At 37.4% G+C, this 26,878-nt stretch overlaps 1 protein-coding gene across 2 annotated transcripts in view; it reads left to right on the top strand.

Annotated features, from left to right (window-relative positions):
• The window catches only part of LOC124162937, a 44,439-nt gene extending 18,172 nt beyond the window's left edge, over positions 1-26,267 (top strand). The window contains exons 1-5 of one of the 2 annotated variants that reach the window (XM_046539692.1): positions 23,050-23,236; positions 23,345-23,503; positions 24,059-24,158; positions 24,944-25,072; positions 25,894-26,267. In XM_046539692.1, the coding sequence (XP_046395648.1) occupies positions 23,360-23,503; positions 24,059-24,158; positions 24,944-25,072; positions 25,894-26,096 (576 nt within the window). In that variant the 5' untranslated portion in view covers positions 23,050-23,236; positions 23,345-23,359 and the 3' untranslated portion in view covers positions 26,097-26,267. Of the gene's footprint in view, positions 1-23,049; positions 23,237-23,344; positions 23,504-24,058; positions 24,159-24,943; positions 25,073-25,893 lie in introns of those variants that run through there. The other variant, XM_046539693.1, reaches the window with a different exon arrangement.
• Positions 26,268-26,878: the final 611 nt, after the last annotated feature.

Genomic DNA, 26,878 nt, shown 5'->3' with positions numbered 1-26,878 from the left:
GGATAGGCACAGCTTTTGAATGGCTAATCAAAGAGTTTGGCCCACCCTGATGAGCAGAATACAACTCGCAAAAATCAAAACTCTTCAGCTACAATTATTTAAGGTATAGTGACTGTAGAGCTTCGGAGAGTAATAGCGCAGGTATTGCGAAAATGTCCGTGATCACAGTGAGACGCTTCCGAATATTGCTTGCAGCTCCCGGTTCCCGGATTCTTCCCATTTTCCACGTGAGTCTACTGTCGGGCATAATAACATCTGGCGAGGCATTGAAGCGGAACTAAAGCTGCACGGCCAGTTACCTTGCATCAAAGAGTTCACCGACAGCACCTTAGCTCGCTGACGGCATCGCGACAGTATATGGCTCGGTCGCCATTAGAAAGCGAAACACGTGGGAAATACAAATTTTCTGAAAACCACAGCAGCCTTATCGCTCTTCGCCGAGAAATAACGACAAACATAATCCATCGGTAGAGATGCGTGAAAATCGCAAATGCGATACAGATGCGATGTGCGCAAATAAATGCGACGTAGATGCGATGACTGGACTTTTATGATATTTTTACGCAAATTTGCCTTTTCGACGGCAATTTTCGTACATTTTGTGCCGAGCGCAGTTTAAATGCTCCGCCGACAATCACCGCTTAAAGCATGTGAGCGACTGGCCAGCTGCTAGTTGGCTGGGACTCTACGCGGCCGCGAACTACAAGTGGGCGCGGGCAAGCTACACCTCCGCCACCACATGTCTTATTCCTTAATTTATTATTGTTCTACAGCATAATTATTTTAAATATTCTATATTTTGTCATATAACTGTGTTTCACTACATTTTATCGTCATCTACTTCATTATGAAAATAAAAAAATAGACGCTACAAAATGCGATAAACTGTTCTTGAAAGTGCGATAAAATAAAAATGAAAGTGCGATTTTCACGTATCTCTACCCATCGGAAACCATTTTCTTGTCGTATGAATTATTCATATTGATTACCAAGTAAAAAATTCACTATTGTGCATTGCATTATTTACGGCACTGCATTGCATTTTATTGCACTTTTGTAGCAGTTACCTGGAATAGAGAGTTTATCTCTGCAGATATTTACAAAAACTCAGGTCAGCGTTTCGATTCCCGAATCAGAATATTTGTTTGCATGGAATAAATTGGATAACATCAGCGTTCACGTGGCGAGCAAGGAGAGAACATTTCACAGGTTTTACAACAATTAGTGCAAGTTCCCAATTGATGAGAGCACGGACTCTTCATTCAAGCTCTTGCCTTGTCTCTTCATAATTGCGACCCTGCGTCAATTTGAACATCTTCAGCCTTCTAGACCTAAGCAACACAGTGGATGACTCTCTAAGGCAACTTTCGGATATCTGTTCTAGGAGCTGGGTCAAGTTCCAACTCTAGGCAAGGGCAAATGAAAACAAAGGCATGGAAACCTCAATCACCACGATAATTACCATCGCTGCCGGAGATGTTGAGTAATCTTCTGCGCCATAACCCGTGTCACTGAAGAAAACTCAGGAAAGCTTCCTGAAGCCACGCCCTGGGAAGAGGAAGGTGACACCACCAAAGATTCTCACCCATCTCGTTCGGTAGTCACCCCTGGGCTGGTGGTGGGAAAATGCAAGAGGACATATTCATTGCCATTCGCCTCAGAGGCGATAACAGCCATCAGCCGATAGAGCATCCTTGCGGAAGAGGGAGCCAAGTAGAAAGCAGAGGCCACTTCTACATTGACATCCAGGGGAGCAGTTGCTGAGTATATAGCGTAAAATCCTATGGGAATAGGTTGAAGGGAGGTTGGAAGTAAACAAGTCTGAGGTATATAGCTGCAGGGGAAAAAATACTTAACACCCCTGAATACATCTACATGCTATCCTGCAATAAGCGAACAGCGGGGGTGTTAGGACACTAGCCGTTACCAAAAAAATGTTTGTAGGAGTGATTTGACTTCTGAGTTCTACCTGGCATTTTTTCAGCCATTTAATTATAGTTCAGGGGAATAAAAATTCATAAACTAATCCGTTCGGAAAAATATGTCTCCTTTTTCATGGTTTCTGTCCGGCCTAAAAACGTAATGAGCCTCTGAGATGATGTTCTCCATGTTGCTCGGAAAGATATCAATTCATAATAGCTCAGGCAATCCAAGCCTAGATTGCAGCCTCCGAGTCTAAAGCAGGTTCTAACCTAATTCGTGTAAAAAGAGTGTAACTTTTTCTGCTCGCTTAAGACTTATAGATGAAAAATAATGGCATAAATAAAATGCAGAATAGTGGCAGGAACAGTGGTGTTACTGGTTAAGAAAAGACATAATAGTCAAATAACACTTTTATCAATTTTGCTGCCCCAAAATTTCTAATTTACGCACATTCTTAACCGAAACAAAATATTTTGTAATAAAATGTAAATAATGATTTGAGATAAAAAATACACAGATCAATATTTCACTTATAAAGAAAGTTAAGAAAAGTGGATTCCAGCACTGCTAATTTTGCCATGACGTCACTGGGTAGATACAAATTGATTTTTATAAAAATCCACCTAAACCTGTAAATATGTTTGTTTGATAAATTATTTTTAGCAATTGGACTGCTTTTTCTAGCACCATTACCTTTGACTCACATAAGATTGCGAGATGCACATGAACGTACTACGAGGTTGCTGCGTGACTTATTTATGTGACTATCTTATTGTTCTTCGTTGCCTGTACTTTCATGCCTCACCATGGGTGTAATTATGAGGGGATAAATCCCTCCCAAAGCCTCAGAGAAAAAAAAATTATTTAAAACTATTGTCTATTTTTGGTATTAAATAACTGCATCTGCTTAAAGTTAAAATTTGAATGCCAAAATGATGTAAAATGTATTTCCAAGCATGTCAATTTTCAAGCATGTAAATTTTCCTGGACCTGGGGGTTGCCTGGGGGAGGGGTTGCCACCCCAAGCAATCTCTCCCCCCACCCAAAGTATATTCCTAGTTACGCCACAGCTCACCATGATATACTTTAAAGAATAATAATGTCATCGGCGCAACATAAAGCCAGAGATAGATGGAGGTGGGTTACACTACAGTGAAAATTCTTGGTGAGAAAAAAAGATAAAAAAACACAAATAAACTGCCATATGCATATTAGAAATGTATCATCTGTCCCTCCAATCTACACCTTTTTTGCATGACTTCCCATCAGCTTCAACCAGATCACGGCATAAAATACTTTTTCAGTTTACAAAGGAAGCAAACTTCCAATTTTCCATATATCCCCTTGTGCTAAAGTTCTCTTAACCGCTCATCCAACCAATATCCCTCAATGTAGTCAACCGTTACTTTCTCTAAACCTCTTTCTCCCTACCTTCCACTTCCATGATTCCTTTGACAGTTATCTCATCCAAACTTCTCTGCCATTTTTGTTATTCCTATTTTTTTCTTTTCCATTAATTTCTATTTTATATATTCTTTTATCAATACCTTTCCTACCCTTCCTCTACAACCTCAATGACCCTTCTTTTATTTACTACATTTACTAGTTTCAGGTATTACTTCATTTATTTCAAATTAATTCCAAAAACAGTCAAGAAGACCTTTTAGATTGGATTTATAAACAAAGGGTTAAATTATAAAGTGCAACAAAAGTAAAAATCAACTCTCATTAAATAAACTCAGATATCTCATATTATATCACTAACAGGACCACTTCATCTGCTCTGGTAATTTAGGGAGAGAAAGGAAAAAGAGGGATTTTGACAGGTTAAGTCTTCTGATGGCATTCGGACATGATGAAATTAATGATGCTATATCAACAGAAGGAGCTTTGTTGAAATTGTAGGCAAGAGACAGGCGGTAGGTAAAGGACCTCCGAATAATAGATACATAGATGGTGGTAAGGCAAATGGAATAGAGATGAGTCCCTTGTGTAATGGGAAGAGACATAGAGGGTGAATATTGAGAGAATGGCCATGTGACCATAGATAGGCATATACTACCTGATGTTTCCCTACATCTCCAGGACTCTTCCAGATGTATCTGTACCTGTACTGTCTAAACAATTCATTCATATAAAATAATATTTATGTGCAAAACTAGTACTTTCTCTCCCTAATCATTTATTTTTTCCATTCCATGTTAACCATTTTCATTATCAGCCCTACATCCTCTCACTCCACCATTCTAATCCCTCAACATTACTATATCCAGGAAATTATTTAGGTGGGGAACCTACCTCTGCTAAAAATTAATAGTAAAACTAACTACATATGTACTAATTTTCTTTAGCTGCCCAAAAACCTCATTTACTTCATCTTCCCAACGATGACAAGATGGCATGTAGGTCCTAGGTGGGACCTGGATCACCATGTTAATATTGCACAAAGCCCTATTTCAACACCAGAAGTCATTCACTCTTACCTGATCTATGCCAACTAGTCAACGACCTAGTTTAATATTTAATACCTGCATTTCAATATTGAACACACAGACACATTTAAGTCACTGCCTGCAAGAAAATGGTCTGTCATGCCATGCCATGTAAGGGCCATTTGCTATTGTGTGAATGAAAGGTAAACATGGTTTAAGGAGAGCATGGTATCATCACAAAGTGTGACATATGTCTTCACTCATGCGGTGGCAACCGCTGTTTGTCTATGTTGATTTCTTTTTCTCCTACTGACCGTAGCGGGTAGGGCCCTCGCAGGATTGAGAGGGAGTACGTGAGTTGTTGCGAGGCAAAGAGGGAGTGAGTCGCCACAAAGCCAAGGGAATGCTACCTGGTTCAACTCATTCTTTGGTTCAGTGGAACTTTTCTGATTTTGGATCATTGGGTTATTTGCTGTGTGTTTCCCCATTTGTCCCTTCATCCTTATCCTTCCTGATGTAGAGGATAGCCGTCAGGAGAGCGTGAGTCGGATCCTGCACCAACCTGATTTTATGTACTTTATAATGGCTTAACAGCAAAAATCAGTAGTAATTTTAAAAATAAATTGTGGAAGTAACAAAGTGTTTTTCATTGCTAATATGGAGCCCTTCCACAATGTATAAGTTTCAAGTTCACCTTAGGGAATTCCTAATTCCTTTAAGGCTTTATTATAAAAAAAAAGAAACCACATTCCTTTCTTTCCGAGTAAAGGGGGAAACTTGTCCCTTTTACCTGTACTGGCATTTTACCAGTCCTGATCCTTATTCGACCCCAACCCCACTCTACTAAGCAGAGAGGCAACAGTGTTACGACAATGTTCACTGAAACGTTACTCCATATGTATTGTACATTACACTGACCCACACACACACCTTTAAAACGTCCACTAATGCTTTTCTCATACTTTTGTTGTACCCTTATCACATTCTTGGCACATTATATTAAAGTTTCTTTCACACTTCTGTCATAATTTTGCTACTCTAATCCAAATTAATGCATTATGCTTGGTAAAAAGCTACAGGATTAAAGTAGTGGCAAAGGTAATAAATTACCAGTACTTTTGACTTACCTGCATAAAAGATGATTTGGATGAATATAAGGTGTTATTCCATGGAAATTCAAATTAGCAGCATGGCTTTGGATGATTAAATAGTCTTCTATCCATCTGGGGGGAGATGAACTGTATGTTTAATTTAACTGATGGGTACCTTTTAGGCACCTCATCCAACAAACAAAAAGTCATAGATTGGTATGTAACTATACTTTCATTTTCGCCGAGCAGTAGTGTAACAAATTGAAGTATTTTAATTACCAACAATGATTACTTTACCACAATTGTAGCCAGTGGCACAGCAAGGGGGGGATTTTGGGGGTTAAAACCCCCCCAGAGCTCAGAGAAATTTTTAGGTTTAAGCCATTTTACTTAATTGGATTGATATTACTGATAGAATAGAATTGTAAGGATTAATAAAATATCCCTCAGAAAGCCGTAAAACTCACCATTTTGAACAGTTTATCTTAAAATTCCGCTATTTAATAATCTCGCACCTATCGCTTATCCTGGTGAGTATTCCACACCACCACACACACCGGTATTAGTGCACCTAAACCCCCCCAGCCTTAATTCCTGGCTGTGCCCCTGATTGTAGCCATAGTCACCGAAACTTTTTTCAATGTGATTTTTCTGGTAATCTGCATTAATGCACACATGGCATGCTACATAAGATTAATCACACAATTGATGCATCATAACTCATGAGTGAAATATTTTAAAGCTCATTTGCATTATGAGAAAGTTTCAACCACATGCTATATCATGAGTCTCTGGCCTCTTGCACCTTAAAGCAGTAAAGCTGGTCTGAGAACGTAAAGAAGAACCACACAACAATGGACCAAGGGAAACGCACAGGACACTGTAGCCACATGGAGAAGACAATTCAATATAAGTTCCTGTATCTCTGGCTTATAAACGTATGTTTTCTCATATCGTGAGTGAAAGTTTGGGCTTTAAACAAGTATTAGTTGCATAAGCATGCGACCAAGGGCTCACACCAAAGTTCTTCCATTTTGGCCCCATTTGCCCATAAGCATTAGAGCTTAATGCATAATGCATAAGAGATGGAGAAATGTTGGACATGAGGGTGGACACCAATATTAGTAGGCCATCAATTGAGGAGGTGGAGGAGTCGTTAAAACGGCAGCGGAATGGGAGAGCTCCAGAGGAAGATCAAATTGTACCGGAGTTAATCAAGTATGGAGGAAAAAATTTAACAAAGAACCTACATATACTGATATGTGAAATATGGGAGAAAGAAAGATGCCTGAGAAATGGAAGATTGGTTTAATTTGCCCTATATTCAAGAAGGGAGATAAATTGCAATGCAGCAACTATATGGGAATCACATTACTAAATGTCACTTATAAGATACTTTCTTGTATACTGCAGAGGAGACTTAACACGTATGCTGAAGTAATCCTTGGTGAATACCAATGTGGCTTCAGGCCGGGAAGAGGAACTAACCGACCAAATCTTTGTAATGAGACAATGAATGGAGAAATGTTATGAGTACAACATTGACCTACATATGCTTTTCATTGATTTCCAGCAAGCTTTTGATAGTGTCAATAGAAGAAAAATGTTGAAGGCATTGGAGGGATTTGGAATACCAAAAAAAACTAATTAAGTTGGTAAATATGACTATGGAAGGATCTCAAGCTAAGGCCTATATTGGGGGCAAGACTAGTGAAGCCTTTAAGATAACAACTGGAGTAAGACAAGGAGATTCTCTATCAGCAGTACTATTTAATCTGTGTCTACATGAAGCCATGAAAGAACTGGGGTTAGAGGGGACAATTGTGCATAAATCTACTCAGGCATGTGCCTATGCCGACGATATAGTTCTAATGGCACGGAATATGGATTCTCTAAAAGAAATATTCAAAATCTTAGAACAGAAGAGTAAGAATATAGGGCTCAGAATCAATGAGAGAAAAACGAAATACATGAGAATGTCGACCATAGAAGACAGAAGATGGACTCAAAACGTTACATTTGGGCAGTACAACTTTGAAAATGTAAAATATTTCAGCTACCTCGGTACTAATTTAAACTGTAAGAACGCAATGACAGAAGAGATCAACAAGAGGATAATGGCTGGAAATAGGGCTTACTTTGCTAATATTAAGCTCCTGAAGTCAACTCTTCTATCTAAGGAGATGAAATTAATGATCTATAAGACACTTATCAGACCGGTCGTGACATATGGAGCAGAAACGTGGAGCATCTCCGCTGGAAACGAGCAAGCTCTGCGGATATTTGAACGGAAGGTTTTGCGAAAGATATATGGTCCCGTGACAGATGGGGTAACTTGGAGGATAAGAAAAAACAAGGAAATAGAAAATATTATCCGAGGCGAAGACATAGTGAGGTTTGTGAAGACCCAACGGCTAGCTTGGCTAGGTCATGTAAAAAGAATGAGTGAAGAAAGGATGCCTAAGAAGATTCTACATGGAAATATGGATGGAAAGAGAAAAAGAGGAAGGCCGAGGAAAAGATGGATGCAGGATGTGGAAGAAGACATAAAGGCTATGAGGATTGTCAGATGGTTGGAGAAAGTGCAGAACAGGAGAGAATGGACAGGCGTCTTGAGGGAGGCCAAAGCCCATACCGGGCTGTAGTGCCAAGGAAGTAGTAAGTACATAGTAGTATTAGAGCTTAACACCCTACTTGAGGGGCTTGCACTGTGCATTGAGTCTATGGGTCTACAAAAGAAGTAAAAATAAAACTACATTGATATAATGTCTAATTTAGTTCACTGATTACTATTCCAAAGTAATTTTTTAAATTAATAAATTAGTTAAAATTTCCCTACGTAGTCGTACTATTTGAACCCAATTTCATTTCTTCTCTATTTTTCTCATTTCAGCATTTCTGAATATTCTTGCAGCAAAGTTTCTCAGAACACTGTGTTGTTCCGCAATGATTCCATGTGTCCAAATCCATTCAAGGAAGCATATTAAGGTGCAATGGTTTTATACCCTACCTTTCTTTAACCCGTTAACGCCTAGCGGTACCAAATGGTACCAGCTGGTAGTGCAGTGCTACATGTAACTTTTTCGTCATTTATCGTAATTTATTAGGGTTTTTGAGAGTTTTAAATTGATAAGAATATTTTTAATATCATTTATCCGATAAATTTGCTATTTTAAAGCCGTAATTAACGCATTTAGAGCAGTTTGAAATTTGTGAATTATCAACTAGCCCCAAAAAATGGAATTTTTAGACCAAGCATTTCGTTTTTCATTACTTACGCCTTATATACTGTTAATACAAAGGTTTTATTGTGAAACTATGATTATTATAACATGTATATCTCATATAAAGTATGGTTATTTAATGTGAGCCTAATATTTGGGCAGTTATGATGCAAAAAATTATGGTGGTACCACATAGTACCGCTAGGCGTAACTATTAGTGGTAAAAGAATAAAATTTGCTCCTTACGACTCAGAATTTCATTGACATTTAAGTACATGATCAGCACAAAAATCCAAAAAAACTTTTTAATTCAGGCGTTACCAGGTTAACTTCAAGTTACCATAACTCTCACAGAAACCACAAAGAAGTATCTTACTAAATTTGGTGGAGTAAGGTATCAATTTAAAAACTAAATAAATTGAATCATTCTAGGAAGCAGAGCAGGTAATTTCACTTCCTTTTCCATGGGCAACAACATCGTAGCTACACAAAGGTTAAAATGGTTCAAAGACTCTAAGGGCTGAGGGATGTGTCATTAACAAATGATATGTAACTGATATTAAAACACCTAGGCAGGCAGCATATTAAAAATAAAGTTGGAAGATACCGTATTTCTCCGAATATAGGTAGTCCCCCTCTGAATATAGTCCCCCCCCCCCCTAATTTTAGGCTTCAGTTTCAGGAAAAGTTAAAAAAATGTGTTTGAATATAGTCCCCCCCTTTACTTTTACCACAGGCATTTTTGGGAAAAAAGGGGGGACTGTATTCAGACATATACAGTAAGTGAGAAGCTTCACCAACTAATAACTCTCTTTCAGGAGAAACAGTATAATCAAGCAGTAAAGTGAATCCTTGTGAATTTTGAAAAAAAAATCCTTGAGAAAAGTATTTAGAAAATTAAGTTTTACTTATAATTAGAAATTGAAAAGGTATATCCTCCATGGTCATCATCAAATGAAATGCTTGCAATGTCATAAAAAGCAACAAAAAGTAAGCAAATAATGAAAAATAGGATTTAAGCAAGATATTAAAGGGGTAAGATTAGTAAGGGATAAGTTGATCAAATTTGGAGACAAATTAAAATTTTAAAAGGTGGAATACACTTAGGATTCAAGGAAGGAGATATGATGAAATGGGGAATGCTGGTAAATGAGGTCTTGGTGAGGTTGAGAATGATAGGACCAAAGACTCCAGTAAGTATCATGAAATGCCGACTATAGGCTCCACCAGCAAATACAGCCAAAGCATCCCTGCAGTGCCCTGTGGGTAAAACTAATTGTGGAAATGGTGGAAGGGGAGTTTTTGGCACCTTAAAACTGCATCACCTGACTGAGGGAGTAGACCCTGACAGAAAACCCCCTGTCCTCTAATATGGCACGGGTTGAGCAACAACCTCGCCATGAGAAAAATAAATCGTCATGATAAATCCATTGAAGCCTTGAATTATAGACATGAATGGAAAAGATATCTAAAATACATCGAAAAAGTCGGTCTAATGTCTTTAATACTGCTTAATACACATGATGAGAAATTGGAAAGGGAGTCTTGGGAAGCTGGGAAGAATTCAATTACGAGGATTATGGCTAAAGTGGATAGTATCTCCTAACATCCCAGAAATTATGAGTTAATCAGTCACCAAAAAGGCTAACCAGCAGGGGCTAATGAGCTGGTTAAGATTTAAGAGAAATACAGTGCACATGAATAGCAAATGCAAGGAGAGTGAGGTCATGAGCTAATGACTTGAGGATGTTCAGATATCATCAAAACACTGAGAAATGGCTTTTCGAATTAATGAAAAATATCTTTGATGGATTCTTTAATATTCACACTAGAAGATAATGATTATGAGCCTCACACCCTGAATAGTCACCACTAAAGACAGAAAGCTCATAGAGCCACAATAATAAATGAATCAGAATCTGGCTTTAGCAAGCAACCCAGTTGTATCTCTCAATGGGTTGAAAGACCTAGATTTAAGATTTCAGGGTTCTTGTACAGTTTAATACTACCCCACACTCAATAGGTGAGTGTGGAAGGTTTTAGGTCACTGAGAATAAAAAAAATAAAAATAAATTAGGTTCAGATTATGAGTGATTTGATTGCTTGAGTTTGGTTCAACCTAGCACTTATTGTTATTCATTTTTTGGGGAAAAAATCCTATACCTATCTATTCAGCAAAATAACTCCTTTATTTTACTGTTTTTCTCAAACATTGAAACATAGCACTGTTCTAATATGACACCTTCTGTGATGCACTGAAAGACATTTGTTTTAAATGCTCAACCAACATAAGTCTAACATGTAGCCTCTGAGTATCATAGCAGCTACCTACATACTTAATTCATTTAAAAGCTGTGTAACCCTTGCCATTTTTTCATCGCAATGTTTGTTGATCAAGTACACTGGGAATGGCTATTTGCTCGTAGTTACTCCACACCAGGCAGTGGCGAATATAGATTTAATTTTTGCATGGGAGAGGTGCAAAGATCAACTGCCAATTCCTTCTCATAATATCTATGAATCCAATTTATTACTGACCCCTATCCTGCCTACAAAGCATTGTTCCTTCCAAGACGGTTTTCAACATTCCCTGCCCACTCATCACTTGCTCCATTTAAATCCTCTGTCTCCTATCCAGAAACCTTCTGTCTTAACCCACCATATTTAGGACTTTGTCATTCCTCACCCATCCTCTGACCACCATCCTCACCTACATTTTGAATGCTTCTAGTCTTTTATCATCCTCCTTCCACAGCATCCATGATTCCATAATTTAGAGATCTACACTCTAGATCAAACTCTTCGGTAGCCTTAACTTTAAACTGTTACCTACGTCAGCTCTTTCCTTTTTCAAATGTGTCTCTTTTTATTAATGCAATTCCCTTCCTTCTGTATTCATTTTCCTCTTGCATACTGAATAAATAGTGTAACTACTCCACCTCCTCAAATTTTAGCCATCTATAGATACTATTTATCTATATATATACTATATACTATACTTAAGTATACTTTTATCTTGATCCCTATATGTATTCCTAGCTTGCAATGCTTTACAAAATGATATAACCATTATCTTGGCTCATTAGCACCCGATCATCTGCAAACCTCACGTATAAACATTATGCCCCAAACTCATCCCATATCTCCCTTACCATCTCCTCAATATACACACTAAAAATCAATGGCACTGGTGCAAGGGCGTACCCAGGATCAAAACCAGAGAGGGGCAAGCCTTTATAGTTCACGTTATAATACAGAAAAGGTTATCAAACAAAAATTTCAAGAAAATTATGACAGCAGTTTAAAATACATACTTTATACTTGTGTCACTTTCCTTGAATTTAAAGAACGTTCTTTTCAAAAATTTCGTTTTGAACTAAATTTAAAGCTGCCCCCCCACTGGGTACGCCCATGCGCTGGTGGACAGCAATGTCTTACATCTTGTTTTCCCTATGATTACCCCTGGAATGAATGGACAGATAGAAAAGGGAATGAATACACTTGAAAATGATGTGAAAGCATCAGAAAACGTCATATGGTGAATGAATAATATTTTTAAGTGAAACCAGCAAAATCTATTTCATTAATTACTAAATCATTCATAAGACTCAATGCCAGAACACCATATCATTCTGTAATATATTTGGGTTTTATTATGTACTGCTTATATGTGTAAAAGTGCATTTTGTTGCACAATTGTTTTGTCACCAATAAACGGGAAGTAGCGTTCCTGAAACACTCAAGCTGCGACCGTGAACGAGCTTATGTCACTACAAATTCACACCACCAATCAGCTGTACCCCTAGTACCAAAGTATTCGACAAATGATACAAACTGATTGGCTACAGTCACATTGATAAGAATAAATCCTACCCCTTATAAGAGGTTGGGGCGGGTTCAAACTCCTAGCCCTCAGTCGGCCAAGGCCTTGACTCAGTGGACATATAATACTCATTGGCACCTCTGGCTACCTCAGTTCCCACTCAGTCCATCTTCCATCAGGTATATTCGCCATGAACTGATGAAGAATCACCAATGGACATGTTTTCAAAAGGCTTATAACATGGTAGTATTGTAATTTTGTGTAGTGGAATTACAATATTAGCGAGAAATGGAACTTTTTTCACATTTTATATTAAAGGTTTATATTTGTCAACGTCCAATCACTAACCCTTGCAGACCTCTCATCAAATTTCAGAAATACCACAATTTCATTAAATCTATTTCGTGACTTCATTTCATAAAAGAATGTAGCCCCAAGTTTGGTTCCACAGTGTGAACATGCAGCCATCACCCACAATATGCTTCATATGTATTTAACATGCCAATGAGAGCAACAAGTTATAAGCTAGTCTATGTCACTAATTACTTTGCACACCTCAATTCCCATGGATTTATCAAGTTCAAAGGGTGAAGTCTTATAATATGAATAATCAATACCATATAGTCAGTAAAAGGCATTTTATCTTATGAATAAGGCCTCTAACTAACCCCATAATATTATGTTTAATTGGTCTATCAGTAGTTATCTCAAGATTAATCCAAGAACTATAAAACCTGATATAAAGTACCATCTGCGCAATACATAATTAAGTGTGCAAATGATAATTAAGGGTAAAACACGTGAAAGATAGCATTACAACCCACTATGGAGTCTCTAATAGGACAATTGACACAACGTGGTGTCATATATGGTCATGACAAATTGCAAGTACCTACCTACTTAATGATATTTAATGGTACTCACTCACTCACTCAGTGATTCAACACAAAGATTGGTTTGGATCGGTGAGGGTAATTAAGCACAAGTTTGTGAATTTCAGACACTCAGGTTCATGGGGACCAATTCCTTTCCCTGTGCCATCTCGCACTTCAAAGACTTTCTTGGGAGGTGTCTGAAGGCTTCACCTGAGATTTTAACGTTGATAACTCAATCAGCAGCCTAGTGCTCCAACCATTAGGTTACCATGCTCATTTAACACTACCTAGAGCAAAAATGGTCAAATTGCATTATTTAAGCATAAAAAATAAGGAATTAATGTTTTAGTAAAAACGAAAAAACTTGGTAATTTCCATACACCCTTGTACCACTTAACTAATGTCAGCTATTCAAACTATCAGAGATGGTATCTAGATCTTTGGCTGAAATCAATGTATTTAAAATCTGGCAGTTATAATAGTTGAAACAAGTTAATCTGTGTAAAAGCCAGTGGAAAGTCTCACTAATGTCTGTCACAAAAAAATTGTAAATTCCTCCAAGTTCCCTTTCCTTCATACTCCAAGTCTGACTCTGACATTAAATTTAAGCAATCAATTGACTTATAGCAAGCAGAGCAAGAAATTTCTCATGAACTCTGCCATCAAAAGTTATAAAATAGGTTAATTCCTAAAATATTAAAATTTATAAAAATCTTCCAGTTTGATAAATAATAATTTTAGAGGTAAAATAAAAAAGTGATACCCACCATGGGGAGCACTCTCTCTTTCTATGCCTACTATCACCATCTCCATCCTTCACCATACCCACAATTCAAACTCTTTGAGCCTCCATTTCCAGCTGCCTCCAGTATACCACTCAGAAAGTTAAGCTGTTTCCCCAACACAAGTTTTTGACTCTCGTCACTTAGTATATATTATTATGACTAAATCCTTTAAATTGGGCAGAAACATCAATGCTGCAGTAAGGATAGTGGTCCCCAATGACCCTAGAGCTAGACTGGCTGGACAAAAGGAAGTCCATGAGATGGGGTTGTGAGAAAAGCACTTTCTAATGAACAAAGGGAACTCTGTAATCTCTCCTAGAAAGCATGAAACAGAATGCATGAGACTTGGCAACTCATCCATTGGGAAGTGGTCCTTAAGGTACCTATGAGTTGTTACATGCAGTGGCATAGGCTGGCCACTCAAGGTCCTCACCATGCAAAATCCTTGAGGAGACATAGTCAGCTGCAGCATCCAGGAATGGTAAGTGATGGAGATTAAGAAGACACCAAAAAAATTAGGAGCATGGGATGCTAGAGTAATGATAAGGGAAAACATGCCAGAAAATATTAAAAGATAAGGAAAAGGGGGAATAGGCATGATGAGGCTGTACAAAATGAGATGTAAGGAGAGAAAGGCCAATTTCAGATCTTCTGACTTTTCACCATGAGCCATGGACTTTTTTCCCCTGTTACTAACATATAGATTACACATTCTGTGTTCTGCATAAAGCTGTGCATAGTTGCAGTAATAAGGTATCAATCACGTGAATTTCGTAGCCGTACCTTATCGGGAAGTGCTTTAAAAAAATCGTGTTTAAGTGTCCATGTCCTGGAGTCCCTAAAACACCTCTACTATTTTGTTAAGAAATCTACATTACAAAATTAGAAGTGTTATTGCGGGTGTGTAAATGGGCCTGGATAATTGAAAATGACGGGTAAATATAGCCAACACAATTTCCATTCTGAGTCAATAAAAACTATACAACTCGGATGAATGGTACTGGAAATATACGACTTATTAGGTAATTTTTCTTTTTTTTGGGGGGTCCTAGGGGGTTTTCGGGGGACTCTATGTGCTTGTCCACGTTGTTGACTATCTAACAAAATAACAATAGGCCTTCATGGGAGACTTCAGACATATCAAATAATGCTGTGGAAGATACCCTCTGTGGATGGTCACTATGGTCATCATTGCACCCGGTTCTACCAGGAGCAACACTTTATATGATACTATATACAACCATTACCCATATGAAACACTAAAAGCATCAACATGCACTGGGCATAGTTCAAAGTATGCTGTGTGTACCAATGACTGGTAACCTGTCTTTGGATGGCAACGGAAAAGCCATTTCAACTATAATTGGCCTAAGGACAACTGAGGCAAGGGTTACAAATCATATGAGGGAATATAGTTTGGTTCAGAGTAATATATCCCCCCATATAGATCAGGATGAAAGAAATAGTGAGGTGACAAGGCATTAAATTTTGTAGGAGGAATAAATTAATTTTCTATCATAAACACAGGGTAGAGACACTACATATTACCAGAGCAGATACACATAAAGAGGAAATACATTACAGGAAAATATCAGATAGGTTATGTAATAGTGCGACATAGGGTAAAGTTGAAACAACCACACAGCCTCCACAGAGGGGATTTGGAACACAACCTAGTAATAATGAGATGAAATGTCAGATTTTAAACAGTTATTCAAGGCAGAATGATGAAGAAGTTGAAAATAAAGCTCTGTAAGAACCTAAGAGGAACTAATTGCTGTAATGTTCAATTATGTAGTGGTCTTGAAATCACCCTGAGTGTACTTAGGGTGGCAGTTGGATTATGGCAGTAATCATTAGTCCATGTGTGTGTAATGATTTGCTAATTAATAAATATTACAAGAACCTACAGAATGAATATACAAAGTCATTTATGAATATTACGTACATGAAACACTCATGATTACTAGAATGGGAATACTAGAACTTGTGGTAAACTTTCAACATATTTAATGGAAAACAAATAATAGGGAAACAGAGGATAAGTGATTAAGTATTGGTAATATGGGGGAAAGAAGTAAGTGGATGAACATTGCAAAGAGGATGGCAAGAGGAGGTATGGGGAAATTAAGAGCAGCTAATGACAAGAAACGAGGAGGGTGAGAAAAGCTGGCTGGAAGAGGAGTAGTGACAAAATGAATCGAGAGAAGGAGAGATAGGGACCACTATAGCCCACAATCTAAAGTGAATTTGTATTATGGTTGTATGGTGGTATGAGGGGACAGCGGAGGCAAAAAACAGAGGTATGAATAGTAGGATGTCAACGGAATGGAAATATATTCAGGATATTGGAAGGAGAATGTGGGGTTCTGTTTGATAGGAGGAATAGATAATACAGGTCAGATATAGGGGAAGAAAGGGCAGTGGAGGAGAAATATCATTGAGAAAGGGCTTTCCACATCAAAATAGAGTGGCCTTTGAGAAATGAAATAATAAAACAATTAAGTGTGGACACTGGACATTGCCTAGTAAGTGAGTTTCTTATGAACTTAGGCAAGAAAGGGAGGAGTTTTCTTTCTGAAGTTATCCACAGAAGATATGAAGAGGGGTCTTGGACTGAAGATTTCATATAACCAGTTCTAATTCTCATATTTCAGGATAAGAAAGTCATACATAGCCAATAATATATGTAGAACCATTAGATTAAGTTATGCATCAAAAGCAACACAAATGATTAGACAAATGGAAGTAAGAAATGAGAGTTATTAGGAGATGATCAGTTAGAATAGAGGAAGGGAGTCAACTGAGATGCAGTAAGAGCAGTAATGAGACCTCTGATAGAGTGGAACCTAGGATAAAACGAGGAGTGCCACTGCTTCATGGAGTTGAAAAGTGTAATATATTGTAGACTGGCTGAAACAAATGGACATTCTTAAGAAAATAGGCTTAGATTGGACAAACATATGACTCATTCAAAATTTGCTCATGGATCAGAAAACTCAAAGAGTAATGAACTGAAAGAGAATCATGGTAGGCCAGGCTGGGTTGCAAGAACTTTTAGGTGCACTAGATAAAGTGAGTGAGGAATACTTATGAAGGAGTGTAAACACTTTATAATTCCATATAAGTTATTTAACAATAATTCTCAACTTATTTGCTCATGAAGCTGAGTAAGTTACACTGGCTTATTATTTCCAGGGGAGTTATCATCATACTTCATTTTTTTGCGTTGTCTCCATGCTGAATCAGCAAGTCAACTACAGCTGACTGACTTACAGACTGACCAACTGAATCAACCTCCAACTATAAGCTAGCAGATAAGACTGACGCATCAATCATCCTAAACCTTTATCGTCCTTGCGGTCCCAAAAGGGACCACCTAATGTTTTCATTAAGACCTTGTGGTCCCTTAATGGACCACTGAGACACACTTCGTTTAAAATCGGCTTATAATGAGTTTTGTCGCTCGAGAGTTAACTGGAGAGCTGCTTATATCAGTTATACCTAGATCATTTAAATGCACGGCCATGTAGTGATACATCTGGGATTTAAATCTGTGCTTCAAAGATTTACCCATTCCTGTATTCAATTCCTCTCAAGATTAACTCAACCTTTACTCCTGATTAATATCCTCTTGCTTTCCTATTCCCAATATTATCTTCCAATTCCACATTTTTACATTAATCAAGGTTTTCTAGGTGCTGATTTCTGTTCATAACAATATAACATCTATCTTTATCAGCCAGGATTTTGTTTTGTGATCCTTCAGGGGCTCCGATCGGGAAGAAAGTGTGGCTAATAAGAGAGGATATTTATAAAGAGAATGATTTTCATTGAATATTGGCCATAATGTCAAGTGGTGGTAATAATTCAAGAGCTAATCTTGCTGAAACTTTGTGAAATAGCTCCAAAGAGAACCTTTCAAAAGAGGAAAGAGAGGTGTAGTCTGTTGAGTAACCATCTCTATCTGATTAAGCATCCTATGCTAATGATATATGTATTGTAATTCTGGCTCTGTATTCTAAATGCAGCAAAATACAGGAAAAAAATCAACAATGAGACAAGTAAGTAAAGAAATAGCATCTGTTCCTGGTTAACCTGAATGTTTTCTCTTATATTTCAGATACCTCTAAAAAAAAAATTTTCCGAAACATAATTGTGCATTGTGCATATACTGACACTAAAATTTAAGTTATTTGTATAACCTACTCCAAACTGCCAAGTTATTGGTTTCTAGCTTTATAATTTATACAAAAAAGTTCAAAGGGAAAATATGGCCATACTGCAGCCCAGTGGCGTAACTAGGAATATACTTTGGGGGGGAAGGGATGGCCTGGGCATATGACCCCCCCACCCAGATAAAGGCAAAGGGGATCTGGGAAAATTTTTGAAAAATGATATGCTTGGATATATATTTTGCATAATTTTGGAACTAAAAATTTTACTTTAAGCAGATGCTGTAATTAAATTTCAAAACTAGACAATAGTTTTAAATATCTTTTTTATTTCTCTGAGGCTTTGGGGGGTCTATTCCCTCATCCCCCCACAGCTACGCCACTGTTGCAGCCAACCCATGGATGGGGTGATGGGTTAGCTGAGTAGGTAGCCATGGAGCAATATCAAAACGGTTTCAAAGCTATTTGTATGGCTACGTGTGTGACAAGTGTGTATGAGGGATTGATTATCTCCATCAACATGAAACACTTATCCTGATTTTATTTCCTGATATTTATTAGAAACTAGCAGACTACGCGACGTAGCTTGGCAACGATAAAAGCCAGAGAAGAGGGAAACTTGGAACTTGGAATTCATGGTCATGAAGCAGGATTTTTGTTATGACATGGCATAACAAACAGTAATGAGAAAACGACGTGTCAGACGCAACCGAAAGTAGCATCACGGGGTTCAATAGCATGATATGCATCTATAATAACTTTGATCAAAATCCGTGCAGCCGTATGGAAACAAATTGAGGGCAGACAAACAGACATGCTCTTTTATAAATACATATATAGACTGAAAAATGTATGCAAATTTAAATAAACTAATATATGTGTATACATGCAATATGAGTGTAATTTTATCAGGCAAAAAATATTTAAAGTGTAATTTTTTTGTTTATGAACAAGCAATGTTTCTCAATTATGGGGAATTTATAAATTCCCCATAATTTATAAATTAGAGAATTTTTAAAATTATATTTTAAATTGAGGCTAGGTACCAGCTGAGTTCCAGGAAGTACATTAAAATATTATTAAATGCTTGCAAAGCCAAAATACTTCCAGATTCCTCAGCCCATTTGAGCTATATCATCCCGTAATAGTTGAATATACTTTTTTAAAACCATTTTCACTCTTTTTTAGAAAATAAAAACAATTTTTACAATAATTTAACTTTGGCGTCATTCACTAAGTACACAAAGCACCATAAAATTTATTAACCACACTTAACCCTAAATCGTGGAAAGTGAATCATTCCGTTCTGACAAATAATCTTCCTATGTCATCAGGAGACTCCATCTGTTACTCGTCGCCTCCGTTTATTCTCAGCAGTCTTCCCAAGAAAGACCACACTCCTGCTCTTCGTAGAAAGCTATAGATTTCCCTTTAAATTCGGCATCACACACATCACTAAAGTGAGAAGTGAACGCTGACAGCAAGCACAAGCGCGGGAATGGAAAGGGAGGAGTAATCGAGTGAATGGAGAAAGGGAAGAGTTGAGGAAATAAACATAGAATGGTCGCTATCGCCGGTGAAAGAGTTCATTATTTAAGTGAACTGGTAAGCAATATGCTGCCCTGCAACATCTATTTCGCAGGATCCAATCCATCAACGAAATTTTCTCAGAATAGTCTTAATCAGAGCCTGCCGTCATAAGCCGCGTAAACCACACAAGCGTAACTATTTTTTATTTTTATCAAGCATTCGCGGGTCAGGAAATATTTATTGCTCACTACATCGACCCGGCGCAATTAGGCCTATTATTTATTTCTTAGGTGACAAATGTAATAAATAATAGTTAAGCATACATTTGGAACTTTAAATGCCCAATAAATACAAGAGAAAAAAATTTGCGAATAGGTACTATCAAATATCAAAATACATTCACAACGAGAAAAGTGACGCCTAAATATCGTTCTAAATTGAATGGAATACTCGGGTTTATTGATACAAGAAATATTGCTTTCGGATCACAATTTTAGACAGCAAAAGAGAACTTCGATACATAAGGGCCAACTTATTAAAACTTTTCTATTTTGTTTCAGCATAGCTATCTCACTCGCACGAGAAGTGCGTACGGGTATTATAACGGTACCGTGCTATACATCAAAACAAACGAAAAAAATGCACGGATTTCAGTGATAACTAAAAAGAAGTCCCCTCGCCCAAATTACGTTTTTACCAGACGTGATTTAAAATGACCATTATTTATCTACTGTCATAACAAGCTGTACACATAACAATGTTTCAATTAAAGGATAACTTAATAATATCACTGCATACACAACCAATAAATACTCACCAAAACTCCACACGAAGGCTACTTTCTTACTACTTACTACTACTAAGGCTACTTACTTCAAAGCTATCTTCAAATTTTGCCGCTGTGATCCACCGTGTTCGAGTGTCGGAATTGATAAATAGCGGTTGCTATGTGGTTGCTAAGAATTACGTCATCGACGCAGCGCGAACCGAAGACGCGATCGCAAGACCTGCGTTTGCCTGTGGATGATGGGCGGCGCAGTGGCGGAGCGAGGGGGGGTTTTTTGGGATAAAACCCCCCCCCTCCAGAGCTCAGAGAAGTTTTTAAGTTAAATCCATTTAACTTAATTGCATTAATATTCCTTATTGAATAGAATAAGGATTTTTTAAATATCCCTGAGAAAGCCGTAAAACTCACTATTTATCCTCATTTTTTTCTGGGGAGGGCCCCCGCACCTCCCGATTACCCTGGCGGGTATGCCATACCCCCAAACACCCCAGTATTAGTTGCGCCTAAAACCCCTCCCAGCCTTAATTCCTAGCTGCGCCCCTGATGGGCGGTAATCCGAACGATTGACCCGGGGAATGGCTACGTACAGAACTCTTCCGAATGTATTCCCTCAAATAATGTCATGAGTTGAACATGCATAATTGATTGATATTTTCCAAATGAGATTCTACAATACGAATAAAATCCCATACTTTAAGGCAATGTTTTCTCTATACACGGCGCGATGAACGTTCGAACTTATTCCCACCGACCTGCCTCGCCCGAACGCATATTTACTCCACAAAATATTCTCGTAATTTACTATTAAGTACCCTCGACATTCGTAAAAAAAAGGTTGTACCATAAAAACTACGATATTAAAACCATTGATAAAAAACACATACGTGCTATTAACACTTGGCTAATACGACCCTCAATGAGGCTCGGATATACTTCCAGTTCTATTCATGCACACATGACTTACGCCATAAAGACAATTTCGTATGTCGTTGCAGGTCATACAGACCAAAAGCAGTCATTGTAAAAAGATATTGAAGACTTAAAAATACCCAGTCAGAGAACAATAAAAATACAAAGTCATTTGAAATGCATGATTAGAAAAATGGTTGCGATTCCAATCCTCAGACTTCATTCCATAGCAAAATTACATGTAATATTGAAGATCTAATGCAAAAAAAGAAATAGAAAGTAGAATAATATAATACTGAACAGTAATAATTTATTTGTATTAATCATATGTAGAATATATTCAATTTGATAAGGGCTGAAATAGTACAATGAGTGCAAAATACGATGAATGCACATAATGTGAAGAGCAAAGGGGATGTGGAAGTTCGTAGAAGCCGAAAATCTGAGGGTAAGCCCGTGACCTAACCTGACAGGGATACGAACCCAGGATATCTCTTAAACATGTCGGGAATTCTACAAATCTATCAACAAGAAAAAATTTCGACCTAAATAGCTAGTTTCTATTACCTTTAGGTATGTATTATGTCAAAAAAATATTTTTAAGTCGGTTATCTTTATAATTAACATCTCTGCCCAGAATGTAGTGCATGGCTAGCTACATTCATTTTCATTACACAGGCATTTAACCCTCAAGTCATATTACTACCTCATTACGATTGGAAATATTTTCCACTTTATCAAATATTATACCTAAACGAATTACGGGACAGATCGGATGCCAAGGTCTTTCCTTCGAGATATCTTACATATTCCATCATCATTATTTCATCATTTTTGAAATAATATTTGCAATCAGTTCGAAGAACATGAAATATGAGACTTAATTTAAATTTTTTGAGCATGTATCCATCATCATAATATTTTCAAACATATTTTTAGTGGCCATGGATGAATATAAAACTAAGTTCGCACTTCAAAGTTAAGAAGCAGGCGTGTAAACTGTTAGAACTTAGAGTAAAGTAAAGGATTTATAACTATTTTCTTACTTTCCATAAACATTATGAATTTCATCATCAGATGCTTCCATAACTCTATGTAAAATTTAAAACCAAGTTAATTTCATGTGAGTGGTTCGGCGCCTCGACCCGAGATATCGGATATGAAAGCCGGTATCCAATTTTGACCGTCAATCAATCTTCAGGTAATATGATTAATTTGAAGAGAAATTTGTAGTAAGTTTGATAAAAGCTTATAAATCACAAATAACCTCATTTTAAATAGAAAAATATATCTAAAAAATGCGCTGAAAATTTGTTTGCAACTTTTCTGAAAAAAATATTAGGCACAGTCTATGGGCAAAACTATTTCCTAGGCGCTGCCTTGTGGTGACATAGGTAAAACCAAAGGCTTTTATAGAGTTCGGCTTAATAATGAAACGGCAATAATGGATCATCAAAGAAGGACTTTCCATGGTAACTCTACGGGCTCTGCCAAATAAATTAATCGCTTACGTGCGGTGGTCAAAGTATTTCAAGATGGGTAATTGGCATCAATAATGCCATAAAATGTAGCGATTTCCTTCTTTTACATTGTGGCATGCGTTTAAAATTCTATGTTTTCTATCCACCTCAGTTTTATGTGTTTAATCAGGTACCAACCAAAAAAATTAAACCCCTGACGCGGTAAGTGAAAAATGTAATGTAAAATGAATGATGAAATAAAGTAAGAATCATAGTATAATCATAGGTCAAAATGAATACATTATACAGGACTGTAATTCTTTTCCTCAGGAAAGATACTAAATCATGTCCGTGAGATACGTGAAAGGTCGTGCGTGCTACCCGATTCCAACGGTTTACACCCTCGATTACCGATGGCCCCACTACCAAGAAGTGATCATCAGAAAACAAACCTATGCGGTGGAAAAAAGTAGATCAAAATACACTAAGGTACTAAATAATCACCGCTTTTATCCTTTAGGAAGGGATTCCCAAGTTCAGACTGATTAACGCCTTCAATCCGCATTTTCCAATTAAATGCTGTCCCAAGAACGGAGGGAGAATTAGAACTCTATACATAACTTGTTACACCATTCCTCACCAACTCGTGTTGTAATATAGTTTCAGAATCCAAAGTTAATGTTAATCAGGTTAAGATGAAACATTAGATTGAACCATCCAGCATTACCGTTGTATTGAAAAAGTCAGATTAAACCATTGCTTATTTGTCCGCTGAAAACGTTAAACCTGAAAGTCCTCTGAGAAAGTAGAGTACGGAACCTTGTCGTCGATGTTATATCAAACATTTTACAAAGGCTTAGCATTGTATATAAGATGTAATCCCAAGTAAATTCAAGAAGAGAAGGTCCACTATAAATTCCTCGTGGCCCACCATTTGAGAACATTAATAATAATTAAAACAGCACACTCAAACGGACGGACAATGAAGATGGTTATGTTCCAGCGCGCGGAATCAAGAGAATAACGAATAATTTTAAATTTCAGGAAGAAGCGGAGGAGTTACTGAGGAAACTCTACCGTTCGCGACTAAGGAGCACATACGATGTGTCATACACACTTCCTCTTTCCAAACGGGAAATGGAAGGTATGTATTCCACCACTAAGCCAAGAAAAAAATTAATTTACCATAATTTCATTAGATTACTGAATCCCTAGTTTAAATCTCATTATCAGAGCTCTCTATTTTGAAACCTTTATTCCTTCCAAGAACAGAAATTACTTAGTGAAGAAAACCTAACCTAATTTGAAGGAAATGGTTTGCATCCTTTTTCTTCATGAGTTACTTTACATCAGTGCGTAGCCAATTGGGGGGGGGGGGGTTTCCAAGATAATGACCCCCCTTTTGAGACTTTAAAAGAGGCGCCAAAACGAGTAAGTTGGCCTCAATAAATAAAAAAATACTTTATTTTAATGAATACTCGTACAAAATTCTTTTTTCACTCGTGTTTTCGCTCGTATGCACTCGTTTTTGAGTCCTAAAAATCACGTTTTCAACATCAAAAATCCCCGAACCCCTTTTTTCCCTGGGGTGTTTTCCATACAGCCCGGAAGGGCCCCAAAATCTCCAGTGAACCCCCCCATTTAAAAATCCTGGCTATGCCACTGCTTTACATAGGACTACGATCATAATCAAACATCAAAATATTTTCTGAGGAAATTATTTTGCTGTCTCAGTAAGGTATGAGTTATCCTTAAGGTATAAGAATACCTCAATGAAGACATAAGACAATCAGATGTGAATCCCTTAAGAGAAACACTGAATTGAGCGATGAAAACATTGAGCAATAAAGTGCTCTCAATTGTTTGTAATGATTAGAAGTTGAAAACACGTGTATCTAAGTCGTTACTATTATTTTTCACAATTTTCAGAAAAAAAGGAAGACGACGAGGCCGAAGTACAAAGCAGCGGACAGGACAATATGATGAAGCAGTTCAAGAAAACGTACTGGGAAGATACGTGCCCTACGCCCCTTCCGGACCTGCCCGGTGCAATTAAAGGTAAGATAACTACATGCGAGAATACAAAGGATACGTCAGATAAAACGTATTTAATAATGGCATCCTCCTAAAGCCCATTGCTAAAGCACTATGTTCGTGCAATTATTTTTGATTGAGCGCTTTTCGTCATGAAGGATAAGCTTTGATAAATGACAAAAGTAAAGCAAATTCCTACAGATAGTCATTATGACACGAAACCATAGAGTGAGTGATTTTTAGAGACATATGCTTCACGCATTAAAACCAGGTTGAAGCCATTAATCAGACGGGCATTTCTTTTTTAAGATACCTACTGTCACAAAACTGCCTCTACTGCAAAGAATTATAGAAGATCGTGAGCTTTTCCGACGAATACTATTGATAAAATCTCCTCGGGTTTGGCACCGGGTGAGGCTGTTTTAAGCGTATTTAATGATGGCATCCTCCTAAAGCTCATTGCTAAAACACATTCGAGAAATTATTTCTGCTTGAGCGCAAAAAAAGCCTAACCCGTTGACAAACCCAAGAAGATTTTATCAAGCAAAGAATTACTTGGCAACTGATTGTGAGAATTGATTCATTGCTGGCACATACACGCTACACAAAGGAATTAAATAGGAGTATACAATGTATAGTATACATTGTATACAAGGATGTATACTATACATCCTTCAAGCACCACTTACAATAGCATGAGAACATTCAAAATTTTCAAATGCCATCTTCTCCTTCAGAAGGACGCATTACTTCCAAGATGCTCTAGATCCAACATTTAACACCACGAATTCACTTTATTAACTCCTCTGGTGGTGAAATCATATGATGATCTGTTCTTTTCGCAGTCTTTGGTCCGTCAAGGCCCGACCATCGGTTAGTGGGTCTCAGCGAGTATCAAGATCATATCGGGAAAAATGGATATAACCAACTGATGAAGAGGGAGGATGATCTGGGCACTCAAAAGAAAGATGAAGGATCTGGCACTTATTCGACGCAAAAGAAAGAAGAGAGGAGGCCCTGCGGGAGAACGCAGTACCTTGAGTTTTAAGCATAAAAAACTGGTTGGTAGTTGAAAGGGCAAAAGGAGAGAGGAATGATATTTAAAAAATTAAGAAAAACCACAGGAATAAGCAAGAAGGGTATTTTACTCAGCCTTTCATAAAAAAAATTACGTTGATTCCGAACTGTTGAATAAAATCAACAATGTCCTCAGATAAAATTTATTTTATTTCTAAAATCATCATAATCAACTGTCAAAAATTCTAAAATAAGTTTGATGCATCTCATCACTCAATTATCTCATGAGCACTTCAGTGGTTCTTCTCTTTCATACCCTGTTCCATGTTTTAATAGAGTTATTACTTTTTCGTTCTTGCAATCCGCTTCTCTCTCGACAATTCTATTCATACCGCGAGGTAAGTAACAAATTAATATGTACGGTCAAACGATCTTGGGCTTTATTGCAATACAATGGTAAAAATATCTTTTTTTGGTCTTGAAAAATAGTTAACGGCAAGTAGGCATCACTCTAAGGAAACACGGAAGTAGTGTTGTTATCCTCCAACTCAGCATCCAAGCACCAGAATCAAAGTCTGTCATATACTCTCATAATTTATATATTGATACATTCTCCTCAGTTTACTTAATAAATCAATCATTGATCCAATGATTCTCCTTGCTGTTACTGGAGTACTCTTTGATTTCAAATCTGATATTATTTCCGCTTTGATCTATTCCTGCTGAAGATAAATGGTTCCAATTTACTTTCCTTCCTGAAGCTACAATACCTTGCTTCATCTTTTTTTCCTCTCTATCAGTAGGTTACTTAGA

Source organism: Ischnura elegans, chromosome 7 (assembly GCF_921293095.1).
Source record: "Ischnura elegans chromosome 7, ioIscEleg1.1, whole genome shotgun sequence".
NCBI classification, from domain to species: domain Eukaryota; kingdom Metazoa; phylum Arthropoda; class Insecta; order Odonata; family Coenagrionidae; genus Ischnura; species Ischnura elegans.
Note: the sequence above shows the minus strand (reverse complement) of the source record. Positions and strands in the feature narration are given on the sequence as shown.